The sequence below is a fragment of the Pipistrellus kuhlii genome, unplaced genomic scaffold (genome assembly GCF_014108245.1).
Source record: "Pipistrellus kuhlii isolate mPipKuh1 unplaced genomic scaffold, mPipKuh1.p scaffold_m20_p_3, whole genome shotgun sequence".
NCBI lineage: Eukaryota > Metazoa > Chordata > Mammalia > Chiroptera > Vespertilionidae > Pipistrellus > Pipistrellus kuhlii.
The window spans coordinates 174,689,188-174,711,734 of record NW_023425529.1 but is presented as its reverse complement, the minus strand read 5'-3'; the positions used below and the strand labels follow the sequence as shown (position 1 = coordinate 174,711,734).

The 22,547-nt window shown below is 42.9% G+C and overlaps 1 protein-coding gene across 2 annotated transcripts in view; it reads right to left on the bottom strand.

Moving 5' to 3' along the window:
* Positions 1–399: 399 nt before the first annotated feature.
* Positions 400–22,547, bottom strand: part of LOC118730422 (low-density lipoprotein receptor-related protein 1B) — a 45,272-nt gene continuing 23,124 nt past the window's right edge. Inside the window, exons 15-32 of one of the 2 annotated variants that reach the window (XM_045588911.1) lie at positions 21,588–21,782; positions 20,242–20,457; positions 18,411–18,649; positions 17,465–17,594; positions 17,077–17,261; positions 15,160–15,346; positions 14,393–14,611; positions 13,827–14,010; positions 10,846–11,047; positions 10,595–10,759; positions 10,212–10,412; positions 9,174–9,723; positions 8,626–8,751; positions 7,448–7,558; positions 5,477–5,713; positions 2,876–3,347; positions 1,210–1,318; positions 400–441 (exon numbers count right to left, since the gene is read on the bottom strand). In XM_045588911.1, coding sequence (XP_045444867.1) covers positions 421–441; positions 1,210–1,318; positions 2,876–3,347; positions 5,477–5,713; positions 7,448–7,558; positions 8,626–8,751; positions 9,174–9,723; positions 10,212–10,412; positions 10,595–10,759; positions 10,846–11,047; positions 13,827–14,010; positions 14,393–14,611; positions 15,160–15,346; positions 17,077–17,261; positions 17,465–17,594; positions 18,411–18,649; positions 20,242–20,457; positions 21,588–21,782 — 3,749 coding nt within the window. In that variant the 3' untranslated portion in view covers positions 400–420. Of the gene's footprint in view, positions 442–932; positions 1,319–2,875; positions 3,348–5,476; positions 5,714–7,447; positions 7,559–8,625; positions 8,752–9,173; positions 9,724–10,211; positions 10,413–10,594; positions 10,760–10,845; positions 11,048–13,826; positions 14,011–14,392; positions 14,612–15,159; positions 15,347–17,076; positions 17,262–17,464; positions 17,595–18,410; positions 18,650–20,241; positions 20,458–21,587; positions 21,783–22,547 lie in introns of those variants that run through there. The other variant, XM_036458382.2, reaches the window with a different exon arrangement.

Genomic DNA, 22,547 nt, shown 5'->3' with positions numbered 1-22,547 from the left:
TATATATATATATATATATATATATATATATATATATAATTGATTTTTTTTACAGAGAGGAAGGGAAAGGGATAGAGAGTCAGAAACATTGATAGGAGAGAAACATCAATCAGCTGCCTCCTGCACACACACTGGGGATGTGCCCGCAACCAATGTACATGCCCTTGACAGGAATAGAACCTGGGACTGGTCAGTCTGCAGGCCGACGCTCTATCCACTGGGCCAAACTGGCCAGGGCTCTTCCTGCCCTTTAAAAAAAGAAAGAAAGAAAGAAAGAAAGGAAAAGCAGTTATTTTAATAAAAAGCTGACATTGGCCACAAACTGTTCCAGAAGTTAAAATAGTTCACAATGAAGTATATAAACAGTTTTTATTGAGATGTTTCCGCTCCTTTAAAAAAAAAAATCAGATTTAAATCAGTTTACAAAGATGTCAACAATTCCTGTAAGAAAAGAGAGTTCAAGTTAGAGAATATGCACTACATTAAAACAAAGCAAAAATAAAGAGATGATTGAGCTATGCGGAAGTTGGGAGAAATCACAGGGAGCTATGAATTTCAGGAGCAATTCTAACTAACGCTGATAACATCCCACAGCCCACTCCACAATAGGCCTGACCTCCTGTGGGAGTCCACCATAAGCTCAAGCTCTTTTTCCTTTTTAATTTTTTTAACACAATTTATTTATTTATTTATTTTTATTTTTTTAAATCCTTACCTGAGGATATTTTCCCATTTATTTATTTATTTATTTATTTTATTTTTTTTAGACAGAGTGGGAAGGGAGAGAAGAGGAGAAAAAGAAGGGGAGGGAGAGAGAGAGAGGCATTGATGTGAGAGAGATACATCAATTGGTTTCCTCCTACACATGCTCTGACCAGGCCCAGGGATCAAGCCTACAACTGAGGTATGTGCCCTTAACAGGGCACATACTTCAGTCCACTGGCTCACACTCCAACCATTGAGTCAAACTGGCTAGGGCAAAATCTGAATTTCTTAATCACTATTCATGCATGTCTCACTCTGGTTTGAATAACTAAAAATTGAACAGAGTCTAAAGACAAAAGAATTCCTGACCATTCATTTGATAGACATAATGGCATCATTCTCTAGATAACACTGCCTCCTTTCACCCACCTAGGATCTTCAGAAGGGTCATTGTGTAACTATCTCTCAAGAATCTGTTTTCAGCAACGACACTTCCAGGCACACCTGTTCATCATAGGCTTCATTGACAAAGGTCTCACTGCTCATTAGAGTCTCTTCCTCTTGGTCATGTTCTTTAGAGCTGGTCAGATTTCTTGATGAGGCTGTACTATTTCTAGACATCAAAGAAACAAAGTCAAAAGAGTTGTTCCTTCGGGTAGTAGCTGGAATTGGCAAATGTTTAGAAAGGGCCATTGTGCCCTAGTCAAGATTATGTTTTAAGGAATTATGCAATTCTAATTGTCTTTTTAGCAACACAAACAAACTGGAATGGGCAACTTTTGAGTCAATTATTATTTGTGACTAGGCACCCATTTAACTTCTGAAATGATACATCGTCTCAACTGAGGGGAACGCGGGAAAGGGAGTCAATGGGTGCTGAACCCAAGGACAGGTAAGTGGCACCTGGACACAAGCAACAAGTTAAGGTGGTGACAATCACACCCCAAGGGAAGCATCTCAGTCATCTTAATAGGAACCACTTAGCTATGACAAACCAGTGCCACCTTGGGCAAAAGCAAATGGCTTCTTCTGGACTTTTCTTCAGTCTGTAATGTGAAGGCTGGACAGAGATGTAACTTTTACAACTTTTGTCATCTCTCTATTTCTTGATACATAGGCTATTTAATGCCTACTTATCTAAGCAGTTTCTTCAGGTACTATAGCTCCCTACTCTGAACCTTATTTTACCATCATTCCTACTCTAAATCATGATTTTTTTTTATTTTCTAAAGTTTTACATATGTCTTCTTTTACCCCAATTGACCCCTCTACCACCAGCCATTCCCAAGCCAGGCAAGCCCCCACCACTCCAGTGTCTGTGTCCATTTAAATCGTGACTTTTGTTATTCTTGTTTGTTTCTTTAATCCAGTGATTCTCTAGCTCTTTGACAAAACAATGTTTTTGCTTTAAATCTTTCCTGAGTTTCTTTGTTTCACCTCCTGTTATGGGATGAGTGGTGTCTCTTCCAAATTCATATGGCTAAGTCATGAACTCCATTACCTTAGAATATAGTCATATTTGCAAAGAGAGTCTTTAAAGAAGTAATTATGTTAAAAGGAGGTCATTAGTTTGGGCCCTAAACTAATATGACTGGTGTCCAAGAAGAGGAGATCAGGACACAGACATACACAGAGGAAAGACCATGGAAGACACTGAGCAGCCTGCATCTACAATTCAAGGAGAAACCAGCCCTCAGCCTCAGAAGAAACCAACCCACTGATACATTGATTCCAGACTTCCAGCCTCCAAAACTGTGAGAAAATACATTTCTGTTGTTTAATACCGCCCCCCCCCCCCGACTCTGTGGTATTTGTTATAGCAGCCCGAGCAAACTAATACACCTCTCCTAACAAATTCTTCCTCCGAACAATCATTGGCACCAGTTCTGCTTTATGGCAGGAGGGGGGATGAATCTCTTCACTTCATCCCTGAGATTGTGGCACTTATAACTGTTGAGATTTATCTGCCCCAGGTATCATTCAAAGAGATTGTCCCATTATTTTTTTTTCAGGTCATTTAACAAAGGAGGCTGCTTCATCACCTCAAGCCTTTCTCAGAGGACAGATTTCTATGATAGAGTGGACTCCTACCTCCAACCCAATCAATCTTATTTCAAAAGCGACTTCTTTGGAATAAAACTCTCCCACCAGGACATTAAGAGCTGCTCACCTTTTTAGTTCACGTTCTTTCCTGAAATACACAAATGCTCCCAGAGCTACCAGAACAACTGGCAAGGTGATGGTTAAGCTGAGGGCGATGTAGCTCAGGCCAGGTCCATGCGCTGCTTCTTCACAGAAGTCTCCACCATATTCCAGGGGACAGCTGCATTTCCTCAGCTCTCCTTCCATTGTGCAGATTCCCCTCCCATTGCAGAAATCGCTGCTACAGGGCAGATGTTTTGCCCCCTGTGAGTCCTTGGGCTGAGCAAGCTTCCCTCTTTCGTTGGTTTCTGAGGTCTTGCTTTCTCTATCAGGAATGGAGGGGATCAGTGTTTTTCTGCCTGGATAATTTGTCCCTTCCGAACCCAGATATCTAGTGTTGGTGGGCTTGGTAGCCGGGAGAGGATGGGCAGCCTTAGGAGTAACCCTTTTTCCAGCCTCTAGCTTTCCAAGTGTTGAATGGGTTTTAGCTGGAGAGGTACCTACAAAAACAGTAGGTAGGAGTATGGGTATATACACATATTTGTCTGTAAAGAAATATTTCAGAAGAATGAGAATTTGAAAGGACTAAAGCAGATATGGTTGAATTTATAAAATCATAAGTCACTATTATTACTTTGGACCAAATTAAAAAATCTATTAAAATTTATATTAAAAACTGCATATACCCATCTACTTTTGGATGATAGTATGTACAGGTTAGCCAAGATAGATTCCATCAATTACTATGCTTTATTCTATAAGGATTAGTGTGGTAGATCTGAATAGTAAATGTACAGGCTAGAAAGATTTTCTTTAAAATGTAAGTATATAGGTGTTTCAAACTTTTTGAGTTCCAGGAAACTATAGGTTTTAGCAAGATCTACAAGTTGCAAGTATTGAACCAGATTGGTGGTAGGAGGGGCACACATTAGGCGGGCAGTAGGTAACAGGGTGTTTCTAACCACAGAGGAATCTAAAGTTGAGTTTGTGTTTAAGGCACTTCACTATATTCTCTGTCATTGTTGGCACAAGGGTTATTCCGCATGTGAACACTAAAGACCAAAGTAAATATTAGCGATGAAACTACTCTTGCCTCTTTCTTAAGCTGGTTCACAGGAGTGTTTCCACTCCTGGACAGTCTAGGGTCCCTCATGACAAGGTATATCCAGAGGAAGCCAATCTAACTTTATGCACCCACCCCCTCCAAAACAATTTATGCAAAAGTCAGAGTGAAATCATTATTAAGGAGCAGAGTTAACTCTTGGGCCCCAGTCACCAGGGATGGGAGAACAAGGGAAGGTATGTTAGATTTCTGATTTAGCTTTAAAACCAGGTGATGAGGGTGATAAACATCTCACTCATTAACACGCCCCACCTGGAGTCACTGCCTATGCAGGGCTTTCAGCAAAACCACCCTCATTGGCAAGACCATAGAATCAATTCTTGGAAAATCCATTGTCTTTCCTAGTTAAAAGAAGTGAGAAGGGTTAATAGTTTGTCTTCCATCCAGTCAGGTTTTAGGAGATGAGAATTTAAATTGAGAAGTAATGAGAACTGTTTCCTGTAAGATTCATTTTTCAAGTATTTTTCCTTACTAGTTATGACTAGTCTCAGTACCAGTCTCAGTATCTGAGCAGCTATATCTAATTCTGCTCGTAACCACTATCCTCTTCAATTCTATAGCTTATATGACCTGGATATCACTGGAGCTGGAGCTATGGATTTGGAGGGTGGTTGTTACAAGCAGAATTAGATATAGCTGCTCAGATGACTGGGCATGAAAAGGCCGTTCCATGAAAGCACTATTTGGCACAGTATTTCTATAACAGCCATTTACGGTCATCATTAAAGTACTAGTATGGCAGCTTTATACACATTCTCTTGTATTCCTTAATGCCTCTGTGAGGTAGAAAGTGCTATTTCCACAAAAAGGGGGAAACAAGATAGGACAAATAGTTTGCCTAACCAACTTCCCCTGGGCTATACTTACCAAGTGATTGATAAAAAATGTACTGAGTCAAATCTAGGTTAAATGAGTGTTCTTTCAGGCAACATACAGTCTAACCCTTTAGAGCTCACTATCACATTACCTGTTCTAAAATCAGTATAGAAGCACATCAGCTTTTTACAAGGGGTTCAAATCTATATCCAATTGCCCCATCGGAAGTATCCTATTGTTCAGTTTAAAGAGTGTACAGTGATAATGTGGTAATAGTCTACACTAATAAAAGAGAAAGATGCAAGTTGACCGTATATCCACAATGCCCACCATCCAATCAGGAGTGAGTAGGCAAATCAACCCAAAAAATTGGTGCGTTAATTTGCATATATGGGTGCTAAGTGGCCAGGGGAGGGGCAGACACTTGCATCATCACCATGGCAACAATGCAGGCATTCCATCACCCCAGCTGCTCTAGAAAGGCAGAAAGGTGGCTCCAGGCCAGAGTGAATACAGAAAGGTGAATCCAGCTGGAACGAAGGCGATGCCGACAGCCAGGGAAAGAAAGGCCTATTCTTGCATGAATCTTTGTGCATTGGGCATCTTGTTTCTCTAAAAGCCTAAGGAATATTGAGGAATTACATATTATTAAAAGTAAGCCAGTCATGCTGATGAAGAGGAGCTACTCACAGCCCATTTCGTCAGATGTATCCAGACAGTCAGCACGACCATCACACACTTGATCCATGGAAATGCATTTCTGACCATCCTTACAGGCTTGTAATGGCGCAGAACATTGGACAGCTTCAATACATCTGTTTGTGTCAGCCAAGTAGTAGCCACTGGAACATTTACAAGTCTGTCCTTCAGGGTTTGGTAAACAAATATGGCTACATCCTCCATTGTCTTTTGAGCAGCTGTTACTACCTGTGGATCCCCAACCCCCCAAAATATACTGATTTAGATTTATTTTTCCAGAAGGGTCTTCTGAAAACACACTATCAGAGTTATAAGATCCAGATATTTTTCCCACAGGAGACATCTCATCAATTTAATTTCTTTTAGTCAACTAGGTACCAAGTGATTGGTGATTCTTCTTCATGGATAAGAATGGCTCTAGAAACCTACAAGTTCAGACAACAGGTGGGCTTAAGAAAAATTGAGGTAAACTCTGACTCATTCAAAAACCCATTGTGACTTCTCTTCTTCCCTCACACCATGCACCCAGCATCAGAGCTAGAAGGGTCTTACAAATAAAGCCCTCTTTAGATGAAAATATGGGGGCTATGGTTTCTATGATCCCTCTAAGAATAATAGATAGAGAACAGATTGGTGGTTGCTAGAGGGGGGGGGGGGAGTTTTGGGGGTAGAGAGAGAAAAAAAAGAGAGAAGAGTCTGATTAAGTCAGCCATTTATAGCTTCCCATAATTCTTCAAAGCTTATATCATATATCTAGATGTGAAGTTTTACCTTTTAAGATATTCCAGGAATTGTGGAATAGGTATGCTTGTAATCTAGATAAAACCTACTTTAAGGGTGCCAGAGATCCTCCTCTGGCTCTCAGAATTAAGCAACAGATTATCATCACTTTTATGATGTGACCATTTATCACACAGAAGAATTCTAAAAGGTTCATCTTGCAAAGTAAAGACTTTATAGTTTAAGCATGACTAATAGCAGCCAAAAAGTTAGCTTTGTAAAGCAAAGCAGTGGGGCAGCATTCTCTTAAGACTAATATGTATACTCAGTTATGGTGGTGGTAGGTATGATGAACTATTTGAGCTCACATTGTTGGGGTTAATCTCCACTAGGAACAGATTACTACTTCAACTAAGCCCATCATCATCCTCCCCCAAAATTCAGGCAGGAATTTTGTCCATTTATGTCCATAAGAAAGGTAGAGAAAAATATCTGAGCACCATCCCCAGTTGATATTTCAAGGTTTAGTTGACATTACAAGTAGATACAAATGACAATGAGTAGAATGAAAACACCCTCTACTTTAGAGCTAAAAGGGTTATTTTTATTATACCACTAGAGGCCCATTGCAGGAAGATTCTTGCAATGGGGCTTCCTGCTGCAATCGCAGCCCTACCTGCTTCCCTCTCTTTGCCCAGCTCTACCTGCTTCCCTCCCTTATCCCCCACCCTGCTTGCTTGCTTCTCCACAGCTTCACTCCCTTCTGCAGGCGTGGCTTCTTTCTACACTGTCTTCAGTCTTGCTCTGGCCTGGATATGCAAATTAACTGCCATCTTGGTTTGGTTAATTTGCATACTCATCCTGATTGGTTGACGAGCATATACTTGTGGACGTAGCCAAGGTACTATCAATTTGGATGTTTCTCTTATTAGCTAGGATAGTTGTCATTAATCTACAATAATAGAACTGAAAATAGAACTCGAGTGTACCAAACTCCAGTCCAATACACTTACCACTACTATGTATCCCAGATAAGTAACAGAACTAGTTATATGTCATAACCAGACAGTGTATAACTGCATAAAGATAAGTGAATTGTGTATTTCTATAGGAATTTTCCAGATAAATATTTTAATGAAAGATTTGAAGATATTTCAAGGTGATAATGTCGAAGGGAGCATCCCCTCCATGGGGAAATTCAGTAGACTTCAGTGCTGTTGTAATCATTGGAGAGTCACTTACCCTGTTGAGAAAGTTTACCGTAAACTTTTAAATCCACAATCTTCAGGTCTACTTGGAACCACCGGTTTTCTGCAAGTTCTGCCTTGCTGTACCAAACTTTAGTGATTTGGGCTGAAACAAAAGCCAGTGAACAATTCTTAAGAAAAGTGAAATTGTAAGACAACTCCCTGGGCAAAGAATATTTCTCAAAGTGAAAACTGTCACTTGTTTGCATAAACTCCAGTTGAGTAACAACAGCTTAACAGAAGAGGTATGTATTTTTCTAAATCATGTTTCTTGGAAGAAATTTCAGATAAATAAAAAACATTCTATGCCTTCCTCTAAAATAAAATCAGGTATTAATAAGCTATATTCAGAACTTTAATATATGCCCAGATATCTAAAGACAGGAAATTAGGATATATGACAGTTAGATGCAGCCCATGCAATTGATGGACAATGATTTTAAACATTGTTCTAGAACATTTCTGAAAATGGCTTCTCTGCAACAAGAGTCACCAGGGGAATCTTAAAATAGATGGCAAGGTCTTCTCACATACCTGATAAATTAACATCTCTGGGGTAGCATCTGACAATTTGTCTTTGAAATTCTGATGTGGCTAGCCCAACTGGTCAATGGACCAGAATTGGAAAATATAAAGAGACACATTTACTTCAAACACATAAACTGTGCATTTTCTAGTTTTAGCAAACCTAGATTCCAGCCAGAAGTAATATATTAGAGCACTATGATTTACAACAATCTCTCTGAATATACTAGAAATACCTTGCAAGTGTAAGATGTTCTATATTTCCAACTAGTATTTTCATGTGAATTTCATCAACTGAAACAGGTACTGTCTTCTTTGTACAGTTAAGGTGTTACAGCTACTAGCTACTAACTGACAGAGTAGTTATACAGCCTAGTTCCATTTTCTAGTCTAGTTCTCTCTCTACCATAACAGGTGGCCTCCAAAGCAGAGCGCCTCATATAAGTGCCAGAAATCTCAGGCAGAACTGGTCTACACAAAGAATAACCAAAAAAAGTTAAAGCTCCCTCAAGTCACTGTTACACATACATTGATATTGTTTGGCTATATCACCAGTAGAGATCAGTCCTAATCAGTAGCAGATTCACTTTAGATATCCAGGAGTAAATTCAGATCACAAAGACAATCAGATACAAAATTAAGACCCACCATCATCAACTGTTGTCCAGAACATCATGTTTTGGCCATATGTAAAGAGGTTAAGGCCATGAATTTCTCTGCGGTCTACTCTGTATCTAGAGCCATCTTGTTGAATACTTTCTATGAGTCCTCTCCCTGAAAGAGAGGTTTGATTTATTTTATTTAGCCCAAATAACTGTGCTCTCTCCTTCAACTCTTTTCATCTTGTCTTGCCTCCTGTCCAGAAGGAGACTATCTTCATTCATTGCTAAAGGCAAATTCTTCATTCATTCTTTCTACTCTAACAATAATACACAAATATTTGCTCATGCATATTTTTTAAGTTCTCAATTTAATGCCTTCCCAAAGGGGCTATTGCATGACTATGGGCTGTCATATGCAACTCAGGATGGGGAATGTTTGTATTTGTTTAGAAAGTGATACAGAAATATAAACTCAGACCTAAAAGCTGTTTGAAGTTGTTATTATGCCTGCAGACCAGAAAACTGAACATTTCTACTTTACTCTGGCCAAGGTCCCTCAGACTCCCATTTACGATGGAGATAATCATTACTTACTGGAATCAGCCCAGTATATTCGGGTCCCTGAATCAGAAAAGGCCAGGCCCACTGGGACCTGGGATTTCTGCCACAGCACCTTCCTCCTGATGCCATCCATGGAGGCACAGTCGATGCTAGAACCACGTCCACCACCATCCTGGGAACCCAGATCCACAAAACACATGATTGCAGTGGGTGGATGGAGCGCAACACAGGTTGGGTGGGACAGATTGTCGCTGAACAAGACAGTGGAATACTGGCCTTTGGATGAAGCTACATTGATATGCGGGTTTTCACTGTCAATCCAATATATGTTTCCACTCAACCAGTCCACAGCAAGGTCGATTACTGTCCCCTTCACAGATAAAATTTTCCTCCAAGAAATCTTTCCAGATTCTTTGAGCCTCAGTTGCCTGATATCACCATTATCCAACTCTGAAAGGTAGAGTGTCTTTTCCTGGACAAGGTAGTCCACTGATGCCAGCTGGTTCATATTGGTAAAGGGAAGTACCCTATGTTCTGGCAAAATTGCTTGTCCTAATAAAGCTCCTAGATTTTTCAGATAAATCTATGGGGGGGAAAAAAGTTAAATGGATGATACCAGTTGAGTCTAGTCTAATTCATTACCTTGATTTTGTATACATGTTAAATTCATATTAAATACTTAAATTCATATTTCCAAAAAGTTCCCTCACAAAATGTATTTGCCCCAACCTCCAGGCTAAAATGGAGCCAAGCTGTTTGTATTTGGAATCCACATCATTCATTAACCAGGTGTTTGGACAATCTAACAAAATTATCTAAAACAAAATTAAACGAGTCTCACTCTGTTCTGATGCACTAAGCATTTCCTAAAGGATTTTAAGAAGAGCTTGTTCTTATTTCATAGCTGCTTTATTTTGGGCATGATAACTCCCAGCACATAGTGTATACTAAAATTTAAGTCATGTGTGAAGACTATTCCAACTGTACAGGAAGAATTCAGATGACTCAGTCTGAAACAGAATGTATTCAATAGTTTAAGCACATGCACGTGAGGACGCCTGTGGACAATACCTGTATGATAACCGTGGGCATCACAAGGAACAGAAAGGCAGACTCCTGAACAGGGACACAGTTGATGCCATCATCCGCAAGCAGGAGTCCGACTGGGCAATGACAGCTCCCCTTGGATCGTGGGCTCAGAAGGCACAAGTGAGAACATCCAGTGTCCAGGCAAGGGTTGGAAGACCTGGGCTGTAGGACTTCATGCATGATCTGGAAGAAAACAGCTAGATGTCACTCTACCTTATTGAATTCTTGAAAATAGCAGATGAATAAATCTTCCTTTTCAATCATTATTGATAGATATGCCACTCCCATTTGTACTTTGGGCAGTTCACACATGTAGCCTTTTCAGGGAGAATGAGGGGGATACTTTGAAGAGTACAATTATAGACCTTGAGTCCATAAGGCTGTTCAATACGCTTGATGAGGACAGCCCTGTTCTTGCCTGTCATCTTCTTCATACGCTGTACTGTTCTTGTCTTTGTTTCAGACCAGAAGATTTCGTCCTCCAATACAGTGACTGAAAAGGGGCTCTTGATCTGTGTTAGCTGCAACATCTAAATAGGGAAGGTGAGGTTTCTGGGATGAGTGTGACACAGGCACATGCCAGTTCATACAAGTATAATACCAAATCAACACTTACACTAATCCCAGTGCCATCTAGATTGACAGAGCCAATACAGTGAAATTTGTCATCAGCCCAGAATATCTTCCAACTCAACTGGTCAAGAACTATGCTAGTTGGCCAGCCAAGACCTTTATTGATGAGCATTTTTCTCCTGCTACCATCCATTCCAGCTTGTTCTATGTGAGATTCTCCTCCAATGTCAGACCAGTACATTAACCTATGTGAATAAAAGTCAGCTTTGGAATAAAGTATTACCTCAGAGAAAATAACATCAATTCATCCCTTAAAACAGTGATTTTGATGCCCAATGAATGTTTCTTCAAATGCAAACTTGGTCTATTCCTTAAGCAAAATTGTAAAGTAGTAAAAGGTTTTCTTGATATTTTATGGTGATTGTTTAGCTATCATTTGTAGGGAAAATATCATGACAGTTGAGTAAGAAAACTAGAAATACATTAGTCCCTAAGCCATGGAAAAGATATTTAGGAAAACTGACTATCTTTTGTGGGCTGGAAAGTATGCTAGCTCCATGGGCAGACATGTGCTGCAGACCTTATTCTTAGCCACAAGCCATTAGCTGCATCAAAACTACCTTCATGCCAAAACCAGTTTGGCTCAGTGGATAGAGTGTCGGCCTGTGGACTGAAAGGTCCCAGGTTCGATCCCGGTCAAGGGCATGTACTTTGGTTGCGGGCATATCCCCAGTAGGGGGTGTGCAAGAGGCAGCTGATCGATGATTCTCTCTCATCGATGCTTCTAACTCTCTATCCCTCTCTCTTCCTCTCTGTAAAAAATCAATAAAGTATATTTAAAAAAACAAAAAACAAAAAAACTACTTTCATTTTGCTGAGGTCCATATTAACAGATTCCTGGTTGAAGATGTTGAAAAGGTGAGAAAAACAGGAAGGATACACAATCTGGGTTCCCTTTGAATCCAGAGTTTTGGTCTGTCTTATTTTTTATTTTTATTTTTTTAAATATATTTTATTTACTTCAAAGAGGAAGGGAGAGGGAGAGAGAAAAATCAATGATGAGCCCTAGTTGGTTTGGCTCAGTTGATAGAGCATCAGGATCCTGGGTTTGATTCCGGTCAAAAGCATGTACCTCGGTTGCGGGCTCAATCCACAGCCATGGTGAGGCTTCATGTGGCAATCAATTGATGTGTGTCTCTCGCATTAATATTTCTCTCTCTCTGTTTCCCTCCTTTTCACTCTCTAAAAATCAATGGGAAAATATCCTCAAGGAAGGATAACAAAACAAAAAAGAAACATCAATAATTAGAGATAATTATTGATTGGCTGCTTCCTGCATGTCCCCTACTGGTGATGAAGCCTGCAATCTGGGCATATGCCCTGACTGAGAATTAAACTGTGATCTCTTATTCATAGATCAACACTCAACCACTCAGCCACTCCAGCCAGGCTGTTTTTTATTATATACTATTAATAGTATATATATAATTACTGGCATGCCATGTTAGAGGCCCAATGCACAAAATCCATGCATGGGTAAAGTCCCTAGACCTGGCCAGATATCAGGGCCCAACAGGGCCTTCTGGCTGACAGCTGGGGCCTTCCTTCCCTGGCTGCCAGCTGCTGGCTGGAGCATTCCTTTATTCTGCATTGCTCCCTGGTGGTCAGTACACATCATAGGATCAATCAAACTCCTGGTCTCTGGTCGAACTCCCAAAGGGACACTTTGCATATTAATTATATATATATATACATGTTAATCTCATATATATACTATATATATACACTAGAGGCCCAGTACATGAAATTTGTGCATGGGGGAGGGAGGTGTCCTTCAGCACAACCTGCACCCTCTCCAATCTGGGATCCCTCAGGGAATAGCTGACTGCTGGTTTAGGACTGATCCTGCAGGCAGTCAGACATCCCTCTCCCAATCTGGGACCACTGGCTCCTAACCTCTCGCCTGTCTGCCTGATCTCCCCTAACCACCTCTGCCTACCTGCCTGCCTGATTGCCCCCAACTGCCCTCCCATGCCAACTTGATCACCCCCAACTGCCCTCCCCTGCCAGCCTGATCTCACCCCTAATTGCTTGCATCCCAGCGCCAGCCAGATCACCCCTAACTCGCTCTGCTTCAGCCCCTGATCCCATGGCTTTGTCTGGGAGGAAGTTGGACATCCGGTTGATCCAGTCTAATTAGCATATTACCCTTTTATTAGTATAGATAGCCATCCCAATGAGGGCTTGGCTCTGCCAAGTAGGAAATGTCTCTAAGTTCCTAGAGAAAAGACACTAGATGATGAACCCAGGTTTAATACCAAAACACAATTATCCTGCCCCAACCCCAAGCACATTATTGTAAATTAAATACTATCTGTAGTTCTATTCTCCCTCCCCTGCAATTTTAGAGCCATAAAAATTCTCTACTCAGAGGTATATTTGCTTATTTTGGCAAAAGAAAGTATAGGGGGGCTACCAAGTGAGCAACTTACAGCTTACTTTACTGAGATAAAGGGCTCTTCTCTCTCCAGAAGCTTTCAGAATTCTATGTGTATTGTTGATCTAAATGAACATTCTATATAATAAAAGGGTAATATGTAAATTAACCGTCACTCTATCACAAAGATGGCAGCATTCATAGCCACAAGACGGTGGTGTCCAGTCCTCTCAGCCCTGCCCAAATCCCCCAGTCCTGGGCGGGGGGGGGGGGGGGGGGGGGGGGGATGGCCGCCACTGAGAGCAGGCAGCATGAGCAGCCTGGAAGAATACTTGCTTCATCACTGTGGCAATGAGGATGAGGCAACCATTCCACCCTGGCCATGGATGGGCCTCTGGGCCACAGAGAGCTTCTGGGCACTGGGCGCTGAGCAGCCAGACCCCACAGAAAGCTACTAGTAGAATATAAAGTCAGATAAAGTTTCTTCAATTCACTTGTTCTGTGGTGAGTGAACACAATTAAAGAAGAACTAAGGAGGAATAACACACTTAAAGAACTTGACCAGACACTGTTATGCCTGGACTCACCCATTTAAGGGATCTAAAGCCAAAGACAGAGGCTGATTTAAGTGATCATCCAGGACAATCGAGTATTCAGGTTTTCCGGGCCACATAGCAGTCAACTGAATTGCCAAAATCTGCCCAGCTGTGCCATCTGTCCAGTAGAGATTCCTCCCAATCCAATCAACCACCATACAGTCTGCCTTTATTCCTGAAGAGAGGAAACCATTCAATATGTGTACTTAGGTTAAATTATAGCTCTTGCTAGCTTTTAACGCATAGGCATCAGACTAGCATGCCATGTTAATTCATTTTCCAACTGGCATATGCATTTCCATCAAAGCAGTCTTCTTTAAAATGCTCCAAAGTACTGTTTGTAGAGGAAGATGGCCATTGCTCGGATTGGTCACTGGCTGATAATGTGGCTTTCTCCCCTGTCTACTGAGATAACAATGCATCTTTCCATTTCAACCAACCAGCAAGCCTTGACCCCTTTTAATTGAGGAGATATAATTAAGCTGATGTTTGGAACCTTAATGGCCACTCAGCTCGTTTTCCATGCCATGTGTATGTAATAAGGGCAAGGGACATACCTTTGACTACAGTCCCTTTCTTCTTTGCGTCCATGCTTATCCACTTAATACTTTCTGCACCAAGCTCTGTCCAGAAGATTTTCTGATCCAGCAAGTCATAGTCAATAGAGGAAATAACCAGGTTCTTGTCTGTAGCTGCCAGAATATCTTCTTTCAAGCTCCTCAATCCATAGAGAAGTAGGTTACCCTGAATGGCCACAAGCAGGATTGGTTCAGCACCTGTTGAATAAGAACTACTTTCAGCGTGGTTTTAAGGAGTTGGAAGAGTAAACCCCAGCACTGGCTAAGGAATCAGAGGACAAAGTAGTCTTTGCCTCCTCATCGCCAGGGCTGTGATATCAGCTATCTGGCATCTAAGTAGCTTTTCCCTGGATGTAATGGTTGAGCTGATGCCCACATTTGAAGATACTTAGAAATAAAAACATTTATAACTAAATATTTGGGGGTAGGTGGGCAGGAAAGAAGTGCTTGTTAGGACTTCAGACACTTATTCTAGCTTCAGGTAAGGCTGATCCATGGGTACAAGGCCACAGTTATGGCTTTGTTATAATAACTCCTTTTTAGTAGACTCTTTCAAACTCAAATTCAGTCTGAAATAGGAGTTTTAAAAAAGAGTGTTTTAAGATTCTGCTAATCTTGCTCTGAAGACAGACAAAGCTGCCAGGAGCATTTGAGACCTGAGAAAGAGATGTGTATTGGTATTCCTGGAAGATTTAGGACCTTGAAGCTATGACCCAGCCTAAGAGACATTCCCAGCTCCAGTTAACCTGTTGCTTTACAGGTGTGGCCATCAGGCTCCAGCAAGTAGCCAGGGTGACAGGTACAATGGTAGGAGCCCTCGGTATTGATACAGGTCTGACTGCAAGGCCGACCACCCAACCTCCGGCACTCATCCACATCCTCACAGCTTCCGACACTGCTCTTTAACTCGAAGCCTTGCTCACAAGCACATATCTGAAAGAGGTTGATGAAAGCATTAAGACTTTCCAAAGACAGTACAACATTGATTTAAAAAGACTTCCATCTTACTATAAAAATCACATGGCAACACATTCATTGTCAGCAACTCAAATGCTTCTTAGGACCAACTTTATTTTGTTTTCTTGTGGGATTTTTAAATATATATTTTATTGATTCTTTACAGAGCGGAAGGAAGAGGGATAGAAAGTTAGAAACATAGATGAGAGAGAAACATCCATCAGCTGCCTCCTGAACACCTCCTATTGGTGTGCCCACAACCAAGGTACATGTCCTTGACCAGAATTGAACCTGGAACCTTTCAGTCCACAGGCCCATGCTCTATTCACTGAGTCTAACCAGTTAGGGCAGGACCAACTTTATTTTGAATACAGTCACTCTCTTCTTCCTATTAGCCCTGCCACACACCTCACACCCTTGCCACCACCAAGGGTCCTGAGCTAACAAGGTGTCCAAGTTCAGCACAGGACACCTAGACCCCCAGCACAACCAGAAAGTGAAGAGGCATGCAGACCTAACTGAATGGGCTGTCTCCCAATAGAGGTGCTACCAAGGACCAGGCAGGAGAACTCCGCTTTCTTCTACTTACCCATCAGAATTAAGGTCACTATGTTCAGCCAACTAATAATGCTAGACGAGAGCATAGGCAGTTCCTAACTTGAGGGCAAGTCACATTCCATCTGACTCACATGGAAAGGACTTCTGTATGGGTAGGTACTCCCTTTTCCCAGCTGCCGCTTGAGGGATGGTTACCTGGCTCTTGGGACAACCACAAAAACGTCTTGCTCAGCCCCAAGTGTGACCCCGAGCTCACAGCTGGGGTGGGAAGGACCATGGTGGTAGAGTTAGGGGAGGCTGGTTCATAGGGTTGCAGAAATCACCAGACAGGAAAGGAAGGAGACGGGACTCACCAGGAGCCCAGAATAGCTCAGACACAGGGACACTGGTGAGTGGGTGCAGAGATGATTAAAGAATCTGAAGACAAAAGATAATTTTACAAGGCATTGGGGGTCAGAGAAGCTTCAGCTGAAGAAACTAAAGACTCTTCTTTGCTCAGAACCCTGCTTTTATTAACAGGATTTATCCCTAAGGCAAGGTGGAAATAATACACTTCAAAGGGTAAGGTATCAAAGGATATTGAAGCATTGTCAGTTTGGGAAATAGTGTACAGCTGTTCAGGTGTTTGGCCAACAGGAGACAATAAAATGCCCTGAGCTGGCCAAGACTGGTTTGGCTCAATGGATAGAGCGTTGGCTTGGGGACTGAAAGGTCCCGGGTTCGATTCCGGTCAAGGGCATGTACCTTGGTTGCGGGCATATCCCCAGTAGGGGGTGTGCAAGAGGCACTGATCGATGTCTATCTCTCATCGATGTTTCTAACTCTCTATCTCTCTCCCTTCCTCTCTGTACAAAATCAATACAATATATATATTTTTTAAAAATGCCCTGAGCTGTCTGGCAGCTAACAATTCTATTCAGATTTGGGGGAAGTGCCGTTTAGCCCTTGTTGAGTGTCCCCCCACCCCCCACCCACCCAAGTTCCATCAACCTTTTGACCAAACTCTTGTAATTATTACATGTTGGAATTGGTTTCTGGCAAGTGGGTCAGCACAGCTCTGCCACTAAGACTGAGAGCTTACGGAGCAGTCAGGGACGACCTTCCCAAGACCAGGTTTGAAGCTGCTGGGAACATACTGGTGCACTCACAGGGCCTTGGGGGGATGGGTAGCAGGTGTGGGAACACTGTGCTTGGCTGCATGCTGACGCTGAGCACTGTCCACCTTCGTCCGAGCCGTCGGCACAGTCCTCCTTCCCGTCACACACCAGGCTGAGGTTGAGGCAGGCAGAGGAGTGGCACTGGAACTCAGAATTCCCGCACTTCTTGGGGGCACCTGCAGAGGACGATGCCCTGCAGTCATGGTCAAACCCACAAACACCCACCCTCCCCTGGCCATGCTTCCGTATGGGCAGGAGGCCTCCATTCTAGGGAAGGAAGGGTGTCGGGTCCTGCAGCAGGGGCTGGCTGAGCTGCTGTCTTACACCAGCACAAGCAGCTGCCCCCTGCCTCTCCCTTCGGTGGCAGACCTGCACTTACACCCAGCCTCGTCACTGCCATCCCTGCAGTCACGCTGCCCATCACAGTGCCAGGAGTCCAGCACACACTGGTCGGCACTGGCACAGGACCACTGCCTGGAGCCGCACCGCAGCTCCTCAGAGTGACAGTTCTGTGGAGACAGAGGGGGACGCAGTGATTCTGGCAATCAGCACATGGGGAGGGGTTCTCGGAGAAAGACACCTGCGTTTAAGAGACAATCCTCAAGGCCCTTGGCAACAAGGCTGGGCAGAGCCTACACTCTCAGTGACACAGATTAGGAGAAACTCCGACTGGAGGTTAGGCAAGGAGCTCACAACTATGAGTGGGAGCGGGAAGAGATGTGTTTTGTCAAATTAGAAAGTCTTCATTCAAGAGGCATCAGGAAAAGGGCACTCTAGAAGCTCTCTCCTGGGATTCCTTCCACCGTGCCTAACACACACCCCAGTTCGCTGATCGCTGTTTTACACCTAATTGACTTGGATACTCAGGGCTGGGCAGGATGTGCAAGAGGAAGGGAGGGACCCTGCTGTACCCCAGATCCACTCAACCCTTCAGACACTACAAGGCATATCTTATACCTATTTTACTGATGAGGAAATACAACATGAGGGAGTAAGTACTTTCTTAAGGTCAAGTGCAAGCTGTAGAAGTCAAGCCCAGGCGGCCTCACACACAAAGTAGGAGCTTTAGTTGCTCCATCATGACCACTGAGCAGAGCTTCAGAGTGCACCTCTGAGTGGGACACCAAGACCTAACACTTGCCTCTTAGAAAATTTGACTTTCAACAGGAGGATGTTAACACTTTGGACACTTTGTGTAGTTTCAAGGCTTTCTGGCCACTTGGTGGACCTCTGTTCTTATGTTTTCTCTAAGTTTCCTACAGGGAAGCCTGTGTTCCTCTTGTGATGAAAAGTCTATTCTATCTTTCTGGAAGAAGAGCGACTACCTTCTCATCGCTTCCATCTTTGCAGTCTAAGTCGTGGTCACATAGCCATTCTGTCAGCACACATTCTCCACTCCTTGGGCACTTCACCTCCCCCGAGGGGCACTGCTGGGGCCAGGCAGCAGGACAGCCCTCTTCATCTGAGTGGTCCAGGCAGTCTCGGTTCCCATCACAGCGCAGAGAGTGAGATATGCATTGGCCATTCTTGCATCTAAATTCAGATATGCTGCATTTTTCATGAACTGAAAAACAAAAGCTTTAGGTAAGAACTCAGCAAGATGCAGAAGTGATTTGATGGAACATAAAAGTGGTTGGAAGACTTCCTGGTCTTCTCCTGTCATGTTGGGAACTAAGCCCCAGCAGGTGTTAGGGCAGAGAAGTGGTTTGAGTAGAGATATGCAGACAAGACCTGCTAAACTGGCCCAGAAAAGCCTTCTGTCCTGGAGAATGATGGCAGAGGGACAGGGATGGAAGGACACTGGGATAGGAAGGAAAAGTGGAAGTCTCCTCTGGGACCTTAGTGTCATTCATGAAAAAAAAAAAATCCCCCACAATATCCAACACACCCTATAATCTATGTTCTTAAACTCAATTTCTATAGACAGAAGTTGCTTGACTTGGTTCAAGAAAAAGGGTCAGTTCCTCAGCAAAACTATAAGTATGTATTAAAAAGTAAATTATACCTTGGATGTCTCCTTACTTTCTTCCTATGTCTCTTTCCTCCTTATGTTTTTATAAGCCCAAGTACAGTTAAATCCTCTAGGTACCCAGCTGCCTCCACATCCAAATATATCATCTTACATTACCCACTTTCTTCTACCTTAATCCAACATGTGATGAAGGCCTTTGAAACATGAAATTAAGAAGAATAAATATAAAGATTGTGTATCTGATGAAGGGAGAAAATGAGATGGCCCATCCCAGGGGAAGATGTAGGACCAAAGTTAAAATCTTCACGGGGGGTGATTTTATTACAATAAGAAATAATACTTTATTTTGGTAGTAGACTGGATTTCCAGTAATGGAAATCTTGTCTTCGAAAGAGGAAGTTATAGCATGACCTTCAATGTTCCTCTCACTCAGAAACTTTCATCTTAGCCTGGTAACTGGGTAGTAACTACAATTGATCTTTATTATTGTACTTGTGGATTCAGTGTTTGCACATTTACCACCTTGCTTAAATTTACTTGTGAACCCCCAAAAGCAGTACTGCCACACTTCCATGGTCATTTGCTGAGATACAGCAAAGCAACAAAAATAAAAAATAAAAATAAATTGACTTGTCTGACACATGCATTCCAGCTGAGGTTGAGGAAGGCAACTCTCTATCTTCTGATTTCATTTGTCATACTGTGCATATGTGTGCTATTTGCAGTCACTTTAGGGTCATGATTTTCATATTTTTAAACTTTTTGGTGATTTTGCTCTGATTTTGGTGATAATGTCCCCCAGCAAAGTGCTGAAGTGCAGTCTAGTGTTCCTAAGTGCAAGAAGTCAGTCTTGGTGCTTAATGGAGAAATTATGTGTTGGATGAGCTTTGTCCTAGCATGAGATACAGTGCTGATGGCTGTGACTTCAGTATGAATGAGCCAACAATGTATATAAAGTTTCCTTTAAACAGAAACATGGGAAACAAAGTTGTATATTGATTGGTTGACCAACATGTGATCGGAGACTTGTAGAAACCACACTCTCCATTTTTTTTCTGAGAGCAATGATTTCATATCCACATATTCAGCATCCACAGCAACTTTATAGAACCTAACTATCAGGAATAAGGAGAATCCACTAAAATGTAGCTTAAAATATTCCAAGGAAGTTTCCTGGAACTTACGACATCCTTGTTCATCTTCCTTGTCAGAACAGTCTGCGTGGCCATCACACAGCCAGCTCTTAGGGACACAGCGGGTCTTGTTGTCACAACGCACAGAGCAGTCTTCCGTGGGCTTCCAGCAGTCCAGCTCATCAGACCCATCGGAGCACTGCTGGGCCCCGTCGCAGTGGTGGTTCTCCTCGAGGCACTTGCTTCCATCCAGACACTGGAAGACCCCTTAATGGAAAGGGTCAAGAGCTAGCACCACTCAGCCAAACGGAAGGTTCAAAATTAGAGGAACTCACCCTCATTCTGGAGTTTGAAGGGTAAATAGACTGAATTCTATACCTCAGGTGATCCATAAGCAAACTTTGATAAAGTGCTCTGGCCAATTAAGTTAGCAAGCCAGCCTGGGATGCTTAAATATGGCCTCATATTTGTTTCATGATTTTAATGACTACCAAGCAGACCATTTAGGGCACTATAACTCAGCCTATATTAAGGCAAATATTGGAACACTCGAGCAAATCTGAGGAAGCAAAGAAGCAATGGGAGCTCACAGAATCAGTATTCAAACAGACTATGACTTTTATCTATGATAATTTATCTAGCAAGTATATACAAATAGACTGAATGGTGGAACAACCGAACAATCAAACAATAGGTCGCTATTACATACACTGACCATCAGAGGGTGCATGTGGAACATGGCAGGCATCAGCTACAGCGGAATGGTGAAGCAGGTGAGTAGGGGTGCCAGACCAAGGTGGGGCACCAGTCACTGTTATCAGGGCGAGCCTCTGGTGGATACTAAAAATTCTTTGCTCCCGCACATTGCAGTCCTGCCTGGTGCTCACACCTGCTGCCAGCACTGACCCTGTTCGCACCTGCAGCCAGTGCTGGAGCCACCACTCACACCTGCTGCTGGCTCCTGGGACTGACCCTGATTGCTTGGCACCGTCAGTGGGTGTGAGCTGCCACTGCCTACCCTGATCGCCCCTCAGGGCTTCTCTACCTCCCCTTCTCCTGAGGGGTGATCAGGGCAGCCACTGCCACTGGCACCCACTGCTGGCACCAGCCCCAATTGCCCCACCAGTGGATGCAAGAGGGCCAGCAGCAGTGGGAGCAGGGCTGTTGGCAGAGAGGGGACTGGTGGCTGCGGCAGGTGGAGCCAGGCGGGGGCATGGAGGATGGGCAGAGATCTGCCCCTGTGCCCTCGGCAGCCTCGCCGCCTACGGTTCCTTTCAAGGTGCACAAATTCATGAACTGGGCCCCTTGTGATTATAATAAACAGCCTGGCAATTCATACCATAGTTTTGTTTAGTGTACCTGCAACAAAACACTGATAATAGGAGATGTTGACAGACCTGGTCTGTTGCACAAATGGAAACAGTTCTCTTCATCAGAGCCATCCTGACAGTCACGCACACCATCGCAGAGGTACTCCTGAGAAATGCATTCCTTCCCATTCCGACAGGGAACAGAGGATCGGGTGCAAAGTAGAGGGCGTGGTGAAGGAAGAGTAGGGGAGGTGATTGTGGTTGCTCCTTCAACCCTGGGACCTAGAATAAGCAGTTGCTTCAGCAAATCAGTCTATTAGACTTTAGCAATGGAGATTGGCTTCTGCTGTCCCCTCCTCCAGAAAACCAGGTATGACTGGGTAGGAAGAAAAGTGAAACCGAGCCTAGATCTTTAGATAAAGTGTGGGACATTTGCCCATTGTCTATTGGCTTTGAATTTGGACCAATTGTTTTCCACTTTCAGGTCTATTAACTTTAACCTTGATTGTTTTTCACCACCTAATGCTATATTCTGGGAACAAAAAATAAAGTAAGTTCTATGATGGGGACTTGTTCTGTTTGGTTCCCTCCTATACCATCTGTGGTCTAGGACAGGAGCCAGTATAACATGAACACTCATTGAGATGTGTAAGTTACACTATGCAAAATTACCACTTCATACTCTTCAGCACCTATCACAGCAACCCAACAGATTTCACAATAGACTAATCAAAATTGGATTTGTTACCAAAAGGGTTAACTCTGTTCATTGACACACTTTACCACCTCATAAATATGTTCATGTGCCTAATGCTTCTTATTAAGATCAGGTTAAACCAACCAATGAATCAAAAAGTAAATTTACTTTTTGATTCATTGGTTGGTTTAACTTGTTTGGCTCAGTGGATAGAGCGTCGGTCTGCGGACTGAAAGGTCCCGGGTTCGATTCCGGTTAAGGGCATGTACCTTGGTTGTGGGCACATCCCCAGTAGGGGGTATGCAGGAGGCATCTGGTTGATGTTTCTCTCTCATCGATGTTTCTAGCTC